A 15,426-nucleotide genomic window follows, 5' to 3' on the forward strand; every position below is an offset into this window, starting at 1 on the left:
TTTGTGTTTTTGGAGGGAGCTTATATAGAATGATGATTGTATTTAAATTTGTTTAGGTTTTAAAAGTGTTTTAAGTTTTTTTTTTTTTTAATTAAGCCTGTACTCAGCTCTGGGAAGTCCAGGGGAGGGTTTGGGAGGTTGGGAAGGGGGGGGGTGAGGTAGGGGGGGGTATGGGAAGGGGATTTGTTTTTGTAAAATGTAAAAATTTTCAATAAAAAAAAAAAAAAAAAAAAAAAGAATTACCAGCTTTTTCACATCACATTACTATCATGTGACCTTCCCAGAGGTATAGTTATAACTTTTTAAAAATGGATTGAATGTAACCAGATTGCCAAGTGTTACAATATTTTAGTACTCGCCATCCCAGGGACAGAAAACTAACTCAAATTTATCAGTTGTGCATGTGTGTGTGCATTTAAAAATAATGTTGGAATTCTAGGAGGTCATTTAGAGATATTATGGGTACTGTGCACCCTCTGTTATCAATTCCTGATATGTACAGAATAACAAAACCTCATTTAACACTGTAATAGTACAGTGGCACAGAAACACAATTGGCTCAAAATTTATGTTACTTAGCAAGACATTTGTTAAGTGAGTTTTGTCTCATTTTATGATTTTTCTTGCCACATTTGTTAAGTGAGTCACTGCAGTTGTAAAGTTAGTAACATGGGTGTTAAATGAATCGGGCTTCCCCATTGACTTTGCTTGTCAGAAGGTCTCAAAAAGTGATCACGTGACACCAGGAGACTGCAACTGTCATAAATATGAGTCAGTTGCCAAGCATCTGAATTTTGATCATGTGACAACGAGGATGCTGCAATGGTTGTAAGTGTGAAAAATGGTCATAAGTCACTTTTTCAGTGCCGTTGTAATTTTGAATGGTCATTTGACAGACTGATGTAAGTCAATGATTACTTGTATCAGTTGAACTGAATAGGATATTATGGGAGATTTACATCATTTTCACAATGAGATCATCATCGAAATAATGTTAATTGTAATAGTTATTTAATTTGGTGCATAGAAACTCCATCATGTCAGGGCCTGGTAAAATGAAGTTTTGTTGCAATAATATATAGAAAAGAAATGTTATTTTTTGATAACCCACAAAAAAATTCACATCAAAGAAAAAACAGTAAATGGGAAAATCTTTTTTCTATTTCTTTTACTATCTTTACTGTCAATTGAGCAACTTGTCTTTTTATATATCAGATATTCTATTCTACTTTTATTAAGAGTTAAAAAAAACCAGTGTTTGATTGACAGCTGCTGGGTTGAAAACCCAACATTTTCTACTCATTTCTCCATCTGCATCTAGGGCATGAAACTGTTAATCATTCTTTCAAACATCAAAGAAGCCCATGAATAGTTTGATCAGAAAAGGTAGTATGATAACTGCATATTTATATTTATTTCCACAAGCTTATAATATTGAGTGGTTTTTTATTTATTTCATCACTTTTTGTGCATGTATTAGCATCAGGTAAAATCATAGGAGAAAGAACTAATGAATATGCAACTAGGCCATACTGAAAAACATCTTAAAAGCATACCATTATCTTAGCCAGCAGTATCAAATTAAGCTGAAAGAAAAAATATATACCAGACTTAACAGCAATGATATCTAGAGAATTTTATCTTCAGTTTTTAAAGTCTGTGGGGAGAAACTAGGGTCTTGCACAGCTGACCACATTTATATTGGAAAAAATATAGCTAGGAATCCACAATGAATAACTCCAACATCAAAAGGTCTTCATCACTGCCTTTCATTTGTGTATATTTGGTACAGTGGATCTAGCACTCAGGCTCCTTTTGACTCTTGTCAAATCATTTTCCTCTCCAGTATCTACTTAACTACCCTTAAGTGAAAAGAAGGGTCAGATGTGACAGAGAAATGCAACTAGCAATCTCTGTCCCTCATCCTTTAATTCTTTTGACAAATGCACTATCAAGATGACATTAGATAGCAGCAGCATTGCACTATTTACAGCACTACTATATTGTTTGAAATACGTTTTCCTCCTGATAATCTGTGAGACATTATGCCCATGGGCTTCTATTATGTTTAGGTCATTGTGTAGGGTAGAAGAATATATGACAGATAAATATGCTTAGCAGTTCTTAACTTACACAGGTGGAAGATGGAATTGTTCATGTATTTATTTTCCACCTTCATTCTAAAGAGGTGCTCTGCAGTGCATTAAGAGATCCTCTAACATACACTGAGATGAAACGCTAAGGGCTGCAAGGATGCTGGTAGAAAATCATTATTTCTTCCTTGATTTTATTTATTTTAAAATGTTATACTGGTGCTTAATCCTGCAAGAACTCTGGGCTGCATTCAGTAAATGTTAGCAAGAGTTTGACAAGCTCACCTGGTTTGTTTGGAGTAAAGACTGGGCATCATCCATATATTGATGGTATCTGAACCCAGTCCAATGGATGACCTCACCCAGCATCCTCATGCAGATTTTAAATGTAAGGTGAAAATGCAGAGCCCTGAGATACTCCTCCACACCAAGGTATGATGCCTCTACTGTACGGGTGTCAAACTCGCCACGTCATGTGATGTGTCATGACATATCGTGATTTTTTTCGCATTGCTGGAGGTGGGGTGGGCATGGCCTCCGCAGGATGCAACCAGCCCACAGGCCGGCAGTTTAACACCCCTGATGTACTGGTTCTTTCTTCTTTCTGGAAGAGCAGTATGGATTGAATGTCAACAAAAATAATGAACATTGCTATTAGGACAGGGGTCCCTAATCCCCGGGCTGGGGTCCACTACCAGGCCATGGTCTATCGGAAATTGGGCCATGCAAGCAGCTGGCCAGCGCATGTGCTCACAGATTGACACGTACAAGCAGCAGGCCGATGTGCATGCATGCAGCTCGACTTACATGAATGGTAGGAGGCACACACATGTGCAGCTCAACTTCTGCAAGCAATGGGCCAGCGTGCATGTGCATGCCTGCAGGCAACTTGATTTGCATGAGCGATGGACCGGCATGCACAGGCACATACACATAGCTCAACTTGCACAGATGGTGGGCCAGCATGCACACGCATACATGCACAGCTCAACTGGCACAAAAGGTGGACTGGTTCCGCTCTCCCCTCCCACCAGGCCACCAAGCTGTAAACGTTGGGGACCACTGTATTAAGATTTCAACCAAACATGGAAAGGAAGATTTTCCAGGATATATATCGACAATTGAGCCCAAAATTTCTGTTGTTAAGTGAAACATTTGCTAAATGAGTTTTGCCCCATTTTATGACATTTGTTGCCACAATTGTTAAATGAATTATTGTAATTGTTAAGTTAGCGGCACGGTTGTTAAATGAATCTGGCTTCCCTATTGACTTTGTTTGTCAGAAAGTCGCCAAAGGTGATCACATGACCCCAGAACACTGCAACCATCATAAATATGAGTCAATTGTCAAGCGTCTGAATTTTGATCATATGACCATGAGGATGCTGCAATGGTTACAAGTCACTTTTTTTACTTTTTTACTTTGAACTGTCACTAAAAGAACTGTTGTAAGTTGAAGACTACCTGTACAGTATGTGTATATACACATATACATACACACACACACACACACACACACACACACACACACACACACACACACAAAGTTTCTGTTGTATTTGAACATGTTTTATATTATCCGTTAGCCTGGAACATTAAATTTAAGGAGGTTATTAAACCTGAGTACAAATTGTCACAAAACCTAGTGATCCTTCTAACTTACAATGAATAATCCATTATCTCCAATGTATCATACTGTTTTCACTCATGTAACCAGACTAATGGGCCACATTTAAGGTATGAAACAGTAATTAAAACACCTTTTCATTCCCTTAGTAAACAGAAATTCCATTAAAATTAATAATTTTGAAATAAAGAAGAAATTAAGCTCTATTAACTGTAGAATCAGCTTTTTCACAGGTTGTGTTTAATTATGCTCTTTACAAGCAAGGCCAACCAAAAGTCATTCTGATGCTTGAAGCAAAAGTTAAGAATTTCTTTCCATGTAAGAAAATCAACTGATTAGCATTTGAATGGTATTTTAGTATTGGTAACAGGATTGGTTCCTTCATACCTAAGATCAACAGGTTGGTTTGAAAATATATAAGAGCATGTACATTTGTTCTCAAAAGAAGAAAGAAGACTAGGAGAAGTTGCTACTACTGCCCTAGAGATGGTGCCTTACTTTTTTTTTCAGCAGAAATGTCTTCTATCTATCTCAGTGATGGCAAACCTTTTAGAGACGGAGTGCCCAAACTGCAACCCAAAACCCACTTATGCATTGTTGGGTGCCAGGTGGATGTGACCCATTGGCTGGGTAGGGCCTATTGGTTGGGTGTGATCAATTGGCTGGGTGTGGCCCATTGGGTGGGTGTAGGTGCAATGGTAGCGGCAGACTGGGTGGGACTAAAAAGTTCAATCAATCAATTCCAACTTGGGACTAAAAAGTTCAATCAATCAATTCCAACTTTGCAAGATCTTTTTTTTTTTCCTGCAAGAAGTTGAAATTGACTAATTGAACCTTTTTTTTTTTTTGCACACGGCAGTGGAAGCCTAAAGCAAAAAGGTTTTATAAAACCCAGCTGAAGGCCTAAGACTAGGGCAACGGCGTACGTGCCCACAGAGAGGCTCTGAGTGCCACCTCTGGCACCCGTGCCATAGGTTCGCCACCACTGATCTATCTTCTGCTTCCATAGAGGACTTGTGAAAGCAACTGCATGAAGTCTTCTGAGATGCAATTCAGGAACTGAATGATTGACTAAAATGGTTTTGGCTCATCCTGTTACTACTATACTTTGGTTTGAAATAGCTAGATTGTAACATAAATGATAGCAATTGATGCCTGATCTGAGATGCAGTTGCCTTATATCCTTGTGAAGTAGGTAGACAATAAAAACTGAACATATAAATATAATGACTAAGGCTACTACAGATATTAAGAATTATGGACACTTCAGGTATGAGATAAAGTTTAATGCCATGTTGTATATGTGTATGTTTATATGTTTAACTATTAATTCAGGCTATGTATTGTGCCACCCAGAGTCGCTTTATAGATAGAAGGATTTTAAATTTGAGGAAGGAAGGATGGATGGATGGATGGAAGGAAGGAAGGAAGGAAGGAAGGAAGGAAGGAAGGAAGGAAGGAAGGAAGGAAGAAAAAGATTGGCTACATAGGCACAAAACAAGAATATTTGATTTTGGAGAATATTTGCCATTTTATATCTATGCAATCTCAGTGTGACATTCTGCAAGATACAAGAGTTCTGTAACACACCAGAATTGAAAAATACAGGCCAGAGCTCTGAACCTGTAAATACATATCTTGGATTTCATGTATTTTTTCTTCTTAAGGATTTCATTCTAAGTCAGAAAATATTGTTTTCTACCTGGAAGGTAGAGTTTATTCTACATGGCTATATATATAAATATAATAATAAAAATATAATAATAAAATATAATAATAAAAATTCAGGCAAAGAAAGTAGCAAGATTATCAATATGTAAATCAATTGACACTGTAATTACAGTGTTCATAGTATAACTCAGGGGTAGGCAACCCAAAACACTCAAAGAGCCACTTGGACCCGTTTCCCACCAAAAACAAAACACCGGGAGCCACAAAACCCTTTTGATATCTAAAATGAAGATAACACTGTATATATCCTTTTTTACCTTTATTATATATATATATATATATATATATATATATATATATATATATATATATATATAATATATATATATATTACATACACACACACACATATATATATATTACATACACACACACATATATATATATATATTACATACACACACACACATATATATATAAATTACATACACACACAGGTAAAAAAATCATATATGCAGTGTTATCTTCATTTTAGATGTCAAAAGGGTCTCTCTCTCTCTGTCTCTCTCCCTCCCTCCCTCTCTATCTGCCCTTGGTCTGCCACTCCTCTTCCCCCACTCTTTCTCTTTCTTTCTCTCTCTCTCTTTCCTCTCTCTCTCTCTCTCTCTCTCTTTCTCCCCCCCTCCTATCTGCTGCTCACCTGGCAAGCTTCAAGCTGTTGTCCAACAAGCTCAGGGGTAAGCAACCTCGTCTCTTTTATGACTCATGGACTTCAACTCCCAGAATTCCTGAGTCAGCCTAGCTGGGCTAGCTAGCTCTCTCCTGCCCTTCTGCTTCCTGCTTCCTGCAGAGACGCAGCAAAGGGAGGAGCTCCGCCCAGTAAGCTTTTCAGCTCCTCGGAGAACACTGTGAGTGCACTCTCTTTTACACACACACACACAAAAAAAAAAACCACAAACACACACACACACACAGAGAGAGAGAGAGAGAGGCGCAATTGCCTCTCTCTGTCTCTGTCTCTCTCTGCAAAGACAGAGGAGGCTGGGAGCCACCGGGGAAGGCTCAAAGAGCCGCATGCGGCTCCGGAGCCGCAGGTTGCCGACCTGTGGTATAACTTAACCTTGCCTTCTGTTGAAGCTTATTTGATTTTAGACACAAATATTTTATTTCTCCCGTTTTCCTTCTAAAATAATCCATAAATTATATAAGGATATAAAAATTAGCTTCAGAAATGATTTCCTGATAATGAATATGAAACTATTAACTAATTACATAGTGTGTCATTCTTTTTTACCCAACATAGATTTATATTTTTGAAAATAACATCTATTACCAGCCTGATGTAAAGAGCAGCTCTTTGAGACTGACATCTTCTGGGAAAGAAGGAATTGTTTTTAATGGAATTGCAGACTGGTTATATGAAGGTAAATTGCACAATAAAAATTGTTGTATGTATGTGAATGCAAAAAAACTTATCCTTGCTCAAATCTGAAAAGTAAAAAAACATTGCGGGATAAATGCTTTCAAGATTTCTTGGGAATGTGGTAGCTCAGGTAGATTTTTCACTTTTAGGCTTAGGGAGATCAATACCAAAGTAGAGACAACATTTTTTTTTTCATTTTTCCAGAGAGGCTTTAGTGCAATGGTTCAGAAATGGGGATTGTCTTACAATGAATTCTGAGGGATTGGATAGCAGTTTGATGCTTCCTTGGAAGCACTAGTTGATTTTAAACAAAACATTGAGAGAATAAAGAGAACAAACTCCCATCCTTAGACTTCCTTCTAACTATGCTGAATGATAACTGCCTGAAAATCCAAGTTTACAGAAAATCTATGCACATAGAACGAAACTTGTATTATTACCATAAAAGCCACCACAGAAAGCATAAGATCCACTGCATATGAACAATTGTCAATAGAGCAAAAACCACTACAGCTCATCAGCATCCTTGTAACAGGTGGACTCAGGAACCTCTTTCACAGGGGTCTTCAAACTTGGACCTTTTATAATTTGTGGACTTCAACTCCCAGAATTCCTCAGCCAGGCACGCTAGGTGAGGAATTCTGGGAGTTGAAGTACACAAGTCATAAAAGGGCCAAGTCTTCAAACAATACTGAAATGCTCTTTCAGTATTGAACAACGATCCCACACCAAATGTCCTTAAAAAATGCTCCAGAAACAAAGGACTAAAGATATCCCTAGGATTGTACAATAACACTTCCATATATAAGATATATATATCAGTTTATTATTCCAACCACTATCCATCGCAGTGATCCACAAACCCATAGAAACTCTACAAAATGTCTTGTATAAATGAAAAACCTACATACTCCATCAAGAAATAACCAACCTCAGGTACAGAATCAACAGTCAGGAATCCAGTCAACACGTCATTGGACAAATAGAACACAAACTACACTTATTATTACTACTACTACTACTACTACTACTACTACTACTACTACTACTATTATTATTATTATTATTATTATTATTACAGTCAGCTAGATGTTCAGACTGGATTTAGCATTTTTGTCTACCTATCGAGTCCTTACCAAGTTCGATGGTGTTACAAATATCATCAAACATCCAGATCTGTCTATCCCAGGTCCTTAGTAAGGACTCAATAGGTAGACAAAAATGCCAAATCTAGTCTGAACATCTGGATGACTGTGCAATGATATTATTATTATTATGGATCATCGCACAGTCAGCCAGATGTTCAGACTGGATTTGGCATTTAGTCTACCTATCGAGTCCTTACCAAGGACCTGGGATAGGCAGATGTGGATGTTTGATGGTATTACAGATATCGTCACAAGATGGAAGCAGTTCCTAGTAAGGCCGCCTTTTGCAATTGACTAATAGCGAATTTGTCAATGCCAATGGTGTTCAAGTGGTGCTCCAGTTGTTTTGGGATTGCACCCAAGGAGCCTATTACTATTGGTACTACCCTTGCTTGCTTTTGTCACAGTCTTTCTATTTCTATTTGTAGGTCTTTGTATTTTGTTATCTTCTCCAGTTCTTTCTCTTCTATTCTGCTGTCTCCAGGCACTGCCACGTCCACTATCCAGACTTTTTTGTCTTTTTTATCGACAATTGTTAAGTCTGGGGTGTTAATTATTATTATTATTATTATTATTATTATTATTATTATTATTATTATTATTTCTTGCAAAATTATCTCATTTTAAAAAACTTATCACTATGAATGTAAAATATGGAAATCTAGACTATGCATGTTTTTTTTTTTACCTCAAGAAAAATAACTTGCATGGGGAAGATAAGGGACGTATTTTTAGTTTGTATTCTAGAAATTATTCTGCTTTTTTCAGTGGAGTGTAGAAGTGCATCTAAATAATTTTGAAGTGTGAATTTTAGGGAAAAGTGAATTATTCCATTTAGTTTAAAATAAAAGGCACCATCCTTTATAGTTTCTTTGATTTTTCTTTTATGTTTCTAAGAGGAAAATGTTTAGATAAAACTGATGTTTCAAATGTCCTTCCACAGAATTCTAAAAGGTAATAGTTACTTGTAAATCTGATAGAAAATGCTAATTGCATGGGTTTAAGTATATTTTTTTTTCCCCAGAGGAGCTGCTTCATTCACACATTACTCACTGGTGGTCACCTGATGGAGAGAGGCTGGCGTTCCTTATGATAAATGACTCATTAGTACCAAATATGCTTATTCCTTGGTTTACTGGATCTCTGTATCCCAAAGGAAAACAGTACCCATATCCAAAGGTAAGGAAGCTGAGTAATACTTTCTTTATTAATAATGTATGTTTTACTTAATTGTTCCCTTACCCACAATTACTGGAAGAAAACAGTCATTGTAGTTGAAGATAACAACTCTATTACCTAAAAATAAAAGACTTAAGCAATTTTTTTTTTTTTTTGTTATTCAGATATAATTACAGACATCTCTGTCCCAGGAGACTTATGTGAATGTTTTTGTGAATTAATGAACTAATCTAGTTTTGTTTTGTTTTTGTCACTTGTTCAACACGAGAGCAGGTTGAGGAACTTGTATGAGATGGGTCGCAAAGAAATTTAAGAAATAAATGAATAATTAAATAAAATAAATAAAATTAAATAAACAAATAAATAAATTCAGTTCTTCTCTCTTGTTAAGATTCAACTAACGTCAGGCTGTTTATTTCTTCTATCAAGTCAAATAAGCACTGTAAGATGTAGATATATTAACAATGCTTTACCTCCAGGTAAAGCTACCTTTTCCTATGCTATGTGTACCACTTGGCAAAATATAATTAAAACCATATCGGACACAAAACCATCTTAGGTATGCGGTCATCACCTCTAGAATAGATTGTTGCAATGAGCTTTATTTGGGACTGCTTTTGTAGACTGCAGCTGGTGCCCAATAAGCAATCTGCTGGTAAGTAACAGCCACCATAATTACTTAAGATTAGTGCTTTAGGCCCTGCATTAGTTATTAGAAGGCTTCTCAGCACAATTCAAGGAATTAATTATTACTAATAAATCCATTCATTTCTTGTAGTCCCTGGGCAGCATGATGGGAATATAATAAATGGAGCTTATCAGCTGGAAAGCAGGCAGCCCAGGTTTGAGAACCAAGTGTCACATGTCAGGGTGAGCTCCTGCCAGTTCAGAAGCATGCAAATGCAAGTAGTTAGTGAATGCTGGCAGTTTCTTTGGGGGGTTGGATTATTCACTGGTTTTACAGTTGGCTTATTGTTTTAACATATTACCATAAACTTCTAGTACTTTTGCTGGAATGTGGCAGTCTACAGGAATAGTAAAATAAATAAACTTTAAAAAAAAACATTAAAGAACCTATGAATGTTAGAATCGAACATGTAGTTTAGCATGGATTTAGGCCAGGATGAATGATGCATAAACTTGTTAAATCTGTCTGTTTTCCCTCCCCAGCATGGTTTCTTTTTTATTGTTGTTTTTAACTTATTTTTTATGTTTTTAACTTTTTACATTCCAGCCAGAGTAATTTGGTCAGTGGGCAACTTTAGAAAATGAATAAATAATGTATTACTCTGGACTAGGATCTGTTTGATAATTATCTTTATTACATTTGAATTTTTAAAAATATGAAATTGTTAGATGACTTTACAGCATGTAAAATTAAATGTAATACATCAGGAGATATTTTTTCGTATGTTTTTGATAGGAGCAGAATTAATTTCTACAACTGTTATATTACTTTTCTTTAGCAATTTCAGATTGTACAGTACAAAAAGAAACACAGAACGAAGGATAAAATTTAAGATTTAATTAAACTTATGATAAAGAAATTATAAAAGTCTAGTATAATTTATTTATGTAGTGAGCAGATTTATTTTGTTAATAAATTGTAACCTTTATTTAATTTTTCTGTTCATTTTAGATTCACCTTAATTATGAGGCAAATGATCTAATAATATAGACTAAGACTTTATGTCTTGCAATGTTTTACTTCACTAGGCAGGTTTAGTAGTATTTATGACAACTATTGGACCAAGCTGGTGCATATGGAACTTTTTATAATTATTTTTACTCCTTATAAAAGCATTGTCCCTTTTTTGTATTTTATACAGTTATTTGTATTCATAATGAAAAAAGGAAAATAAAATAAGTTTGTAGGAATGTAGGTCTTATTGTATATGCCAATGCATGGCCATCAGTTCTCTGTCATGGAATATCAATGAGATATCTGTGTGACTTGTATTTAATTATTTCATTCATATTTCATCAATATTGAAATGTATTTATTTTTTTTTAAAGGCAGGTGAACTGAATCCAATAGTAAAGCTGTATGTTGTCAATCTATATGGCCCAACACATACATTGGAACTCATGCCACCAGACAATTTTAAATCAAGGTAAGCAAAGTTGAAGTTGATATGTAACCTACTATACTTTAGCTATATTCTAGAGAGCCAGCTTGGTTTAGTGGTTAAGGCACTAAAATAAAAAGAGATGGCAAATTCTAGTTCTGCCTTAGACATAAAGCCAATCGGGTGACCTTGGGCCAATCATTCTCTCTCAGCCCTCAGAAAACTCAGTGGCAAACAACTTCTGAAAATCTTGCCAAGAAAACTGCAAGAACCAGTCCAGACAATCACCAGGATTCAACATTTTCTCGAAGGGCTACTAGCAGGTAAGTTGAAGAAAGAGATGGGGATGGAGGGTAATTCTAGCTGCAGAAGACCACGCCTTGTATACAAGTGCATACAAAGTTTGAATTGAGAAGACAGCAACAGATAGCAAATGCTGTCTCTACAAAGAAACTGAAGAAACAGTGGACCATCTAATTACTTGTTTCAAGAAGTCCATACTGATTGACTACAAACAATAACGTGGGTACATTGAAATATCTGCAAGAAATATCTATTTGCCTGCAAGCAAGAACAAGTGGAATCACAAAATAGACAAGATAATAGAAAATAAATAAGTTAAAGTGCTATGGGACATTAGACTCCAAACAGGCAACTGCCAGGCTTAACAATTGCCAATAAGAAAAACAATAAAAAAAAATCTGGATAGCAGGTGTTGCAATACTTGGAGACAGCAGAATAAAAGAGAGAAAAAACGAGGAAAACCACAAAATACAAAGTTCTGAAAATTAGAAATAGAACATAGCAAATAAAGCAAAGATAATATCACTAATAAGACACCTTAGATGTAATCCCAAAATATCTGGAGCACCACTAGAACACTATCAGTATTGACAAAATTCCTATCAGTCAGTTGCAAAATGAAGATTTATTTGGAACACCTTATATCCTGCAACACTATCTTGGGCACCATCAACAGTGATATCTCTCTATCCCAGGTGCTTGGGAAGGACTCGATAGATGGATAAAAGTGCCAAATCCAGTCTAATCATCTGGCTGACTATACAACAAACCTTAATAATGATCCATTTTTTAAAAAAATCTTATAGATTGATTTTAGGTAATAGAACGAAAATGTTACTATAGAACTGATCTATTGAAATTTTTATAAAGCATTTGACATTGTTTACAAAAGAGATATGAAGAGAAGATAATCTTTCATAGAAGAGATATCTCTGTGCATGCAGACTGAAAGAGAAGCAGCATTATTTGATTAAATTTGACAAGATTTTATGTTTAGGCTTGCAACAAGGAATGGAACAGATTAGAACTTCAGAAAACTTCTCTAAATATCATATCCAAAGTCCAAACTCTATAATCACTGAATTAAAGTGGTCTGTCTTTTTTCATTAAAAGAATGCTTGATTCTGAAAACTGACCACTTCTTTAAATAAACCAAATTTCAAATTAAAAATTAAAGCAAAAGCTTTAATCAAAGAAATACAAGATGGGGAAATTTTCTGGATTTCAAAGAATCTAGAATGAACTTTTGCTGATTAGGATGGGGAATAAAATTTTAAAGATTTGTTTATAGAGAATGAGGTGAGATACAGGATAAAGAGATGGTTGTATTTTAAGCGATGGCAATTAAAGTTGTTTTATATTCACCAGGACGGATTCTTTCTTTCTTTTACCCCCTTTTTTGCACATTCAATTTTTATCTTTTTGTTTTTGTAGTTTGTATTAGTTTGATGTGTATATGTTATTTTCAATAAAATTATTACAAAATTGATTTTTTAAAAATTAGATCTTAATATATGCAAATGTGTAGATTATACAAGGGTGAGTTCTAAATCATCAGATTCAAAATACATTATATCCAATAGTGCATTTTCCAAGCAGTAAGCAAAAACAACAAATATTACATATCTAAGTAGATAACAGGTCTATTTTTCTTTTTTAAAAAATGTGGGTTTGTGCAAGCTTACTAAATAAAATCATGTATTTGATACATTCTGTTTGAGTTGCAAATGGTTTTAAGCAATCATTCTGCTGTCATATCACAAAGCCTGAGTGTGTGCCTCCCTGGAAAATCAATTTTAATTTTACCTATGAAAGTACTGTATAATGCCCTAGTTACAGAAAACTGGAAATGGGCATGATAAACCAAAAACATATTGAAAAATATTTTAAAAATCCAAGACATAGGCTATATTTTTTTCTTTCTTTTACCCACTCCAGAACAAATTGAGGTCTGTTGACCCTTTATTTTATACACATTGAAAGAAGTCCATAGTCTGCAACAATAAATTTCTGATGTGTTTGATGTTTTTTACTGTTTGTGTTCAGATGACACAGTGTCAGTTGTTAAAGGAAAATAAAAACAAGGGCAGGTAGAAACAGTGTTCTGATAAACAAACACATCCAGCAGAAGAACTCTATGTTAACTGGTAATGCCATTCCCAAACTGTAATCAACTAAATAGAAATGGAAAATGTAATATTACTTCACCAAGAAATCCATACAAGGATAAGTATCATGACAAGCTTGAAAAATTGCTATGTGATTTAAATAAAATATCACAAAAATTCAAAATCGAGAATATTGGCAAAGTAATTGTCTCCTAACTTGCTGAATGTAAACATGAAAGACAAAGGGAGTTTCTTTGATATCCTTTTGAGATCAAGTCTTGATTGCTAAGATGATAGTATTTTATGTCCAAAGGTAATTATAAAGATTACTGTAAACTACTATCCTGATGAATTCTGTGCATTGGTATCATTCTACCAACAAACAGCTTCTATTATTTACAGAAATTCTTTTTGTGTTAGTATCAGATCTGGTACTTTAATTTTGTTTATACAAAATCATACTATAATCACTTTTACAATTTATTATATTTTGGTTAACCAGATAATACTCAAGAGCAATTGCACAATTTTTAGAAGAACATGAAGCTATTCACAAAAGTATTATAAAGGAGTATGATAAATAACAACAAAGGAGGAATGCAAGAACTGTTAGGTAAACATCAACTTAGTCTTGAGAAGGAAGAGAGGAAGAGGGAAAAAAAACAGTACTCTGATTTTCTTTGGTATAAGAGGGGACAAGGAAATATCCTAGTAGGCTTTCAAGATGTTATAGCCCATAACAATAAAACAAAATTCTGATAACTCTTCAGCCTGTCTGTTCCCTGACTTGGCCAGCTTTGAAAAGCTAACAACATGCTTGAAAGTCTCACTATTTTATAACAGAAACCATCTTTACTTTGGATGAAATGCTCATTTGATATTTGAGGCATGCCATTTCTGAAAGCTGAGTTGCTAAAACATTGTTGCAGCATCAACAGCAAATGAATATACATATAACAAACCTGCACAATGATGTGGTACATCTAACATAGAAATTGTAACAAAATTTCACTCAGCTAGAAGAGACTTAAGAACCTTCCACCCAATCAATGTTATTCTCCTGGAAGTTTGTCAGAGAACTCTGTGGGATTTCAGGATCAATTTTTGACTATAACAACCGAAGTGAATTGTTTATAGTGGGTTGGACAACAGAATGTCCTGAACAATGCTTAAATATTGCCTTTTCTTTGAGTCTGCAGAAAGGAGGAATAACCAATTGGGCTGTGCCTTTCATTAAGAGCAATGATCCATTGCTGGACAGTTACCAGAACTTCATTCAAATATTAGACCTTTTGATGATTCAGCAAGGAGAGTTACAGCAAATTGCCTCATGACAAGACGGGTGGCAAACAAATTTAATAAATAAATAAAATTCAGGAGTTTCATAAGCTAAAGCAGGCAATCACAGATTTCATGAGTATCTACCAGATTTCAATCATAAGACAGAACTATGGAATGGAATGATTTTGTTCTGATTGACCAGTTTGGAAAAGGACTTGCTGATTAACTGAGAGAAAAGTAGAGCAAGGCATACTATCAAAATGTTCTGTGGAATGGTTTTTTTTTAAAATTTATTTATGTATTTCTATATCCACCCAATTCAGTCAAATGACTTACAATATTGATGGAAGATTGAAAAAGTTGAGACACCGAGGAAAGAATATGGAAAGTTTCACAACTTCTCTGCATCCTTATCCCCACTCTGTGGAATCCTTAGATGCCAACACTGGAGAATCCGTGCAAATAAAAGCAGTATATAAGAGCAGTTTCCTGTCCATAGCAGAAAAAGCCAAGACTTGCACTGC

The 15,426-nt window shown here is 35.1% G+C and overlaps 1 protein-coding gene across 5 annotated transcripts in view; it reads left to right on the top strand.

Annotated features, from left to right (window-relative positions):
• DPP10 (dipeptidyl peptidase like 10) overlaps window positions 1-15,426 on the top strand; it is a 621,333-nt gene that overhangs the window by 551,522 nt on the left and 54,385 nt on the right. For all 5 annotated transcript variants that reach the window (XM_039328209.1, XM_039328210.1, XM_039328207.1 and 2 more), the window contains exons 8-10: window positions 6,695-6,815; window positions 8,987-9,141; window positions 11,158-11,255. In XM_039328209.1, the coding sequence (XP_039184143.1) occupies window positions 6,695-6,815; window positions 8,987-9,141; window positions 11,158-11,255 (374 nt within the window). The remainder of the gene's footprint in view (window positions 1-6,694; window positions 6,816-8,986; window positions 9,142-11,157; window positions 11,256-15,426) is intronic.

Source organism: Crotalus tigris, unplaced genomic scaffold (assembly GCF_016545835.1).
Source record: "Crotalus tigris isolate CLP2741 ecotype Arizona unplaced genomic scaffold, ASM1654583v1 scf7180000024374.3283719, whole genome shotgun sequence".
NCBI lineage: Eukaryota > Metazoa > Chordata > Lepidosauria > Squamata > Viperidae > Crotalus > Crotalus tigris.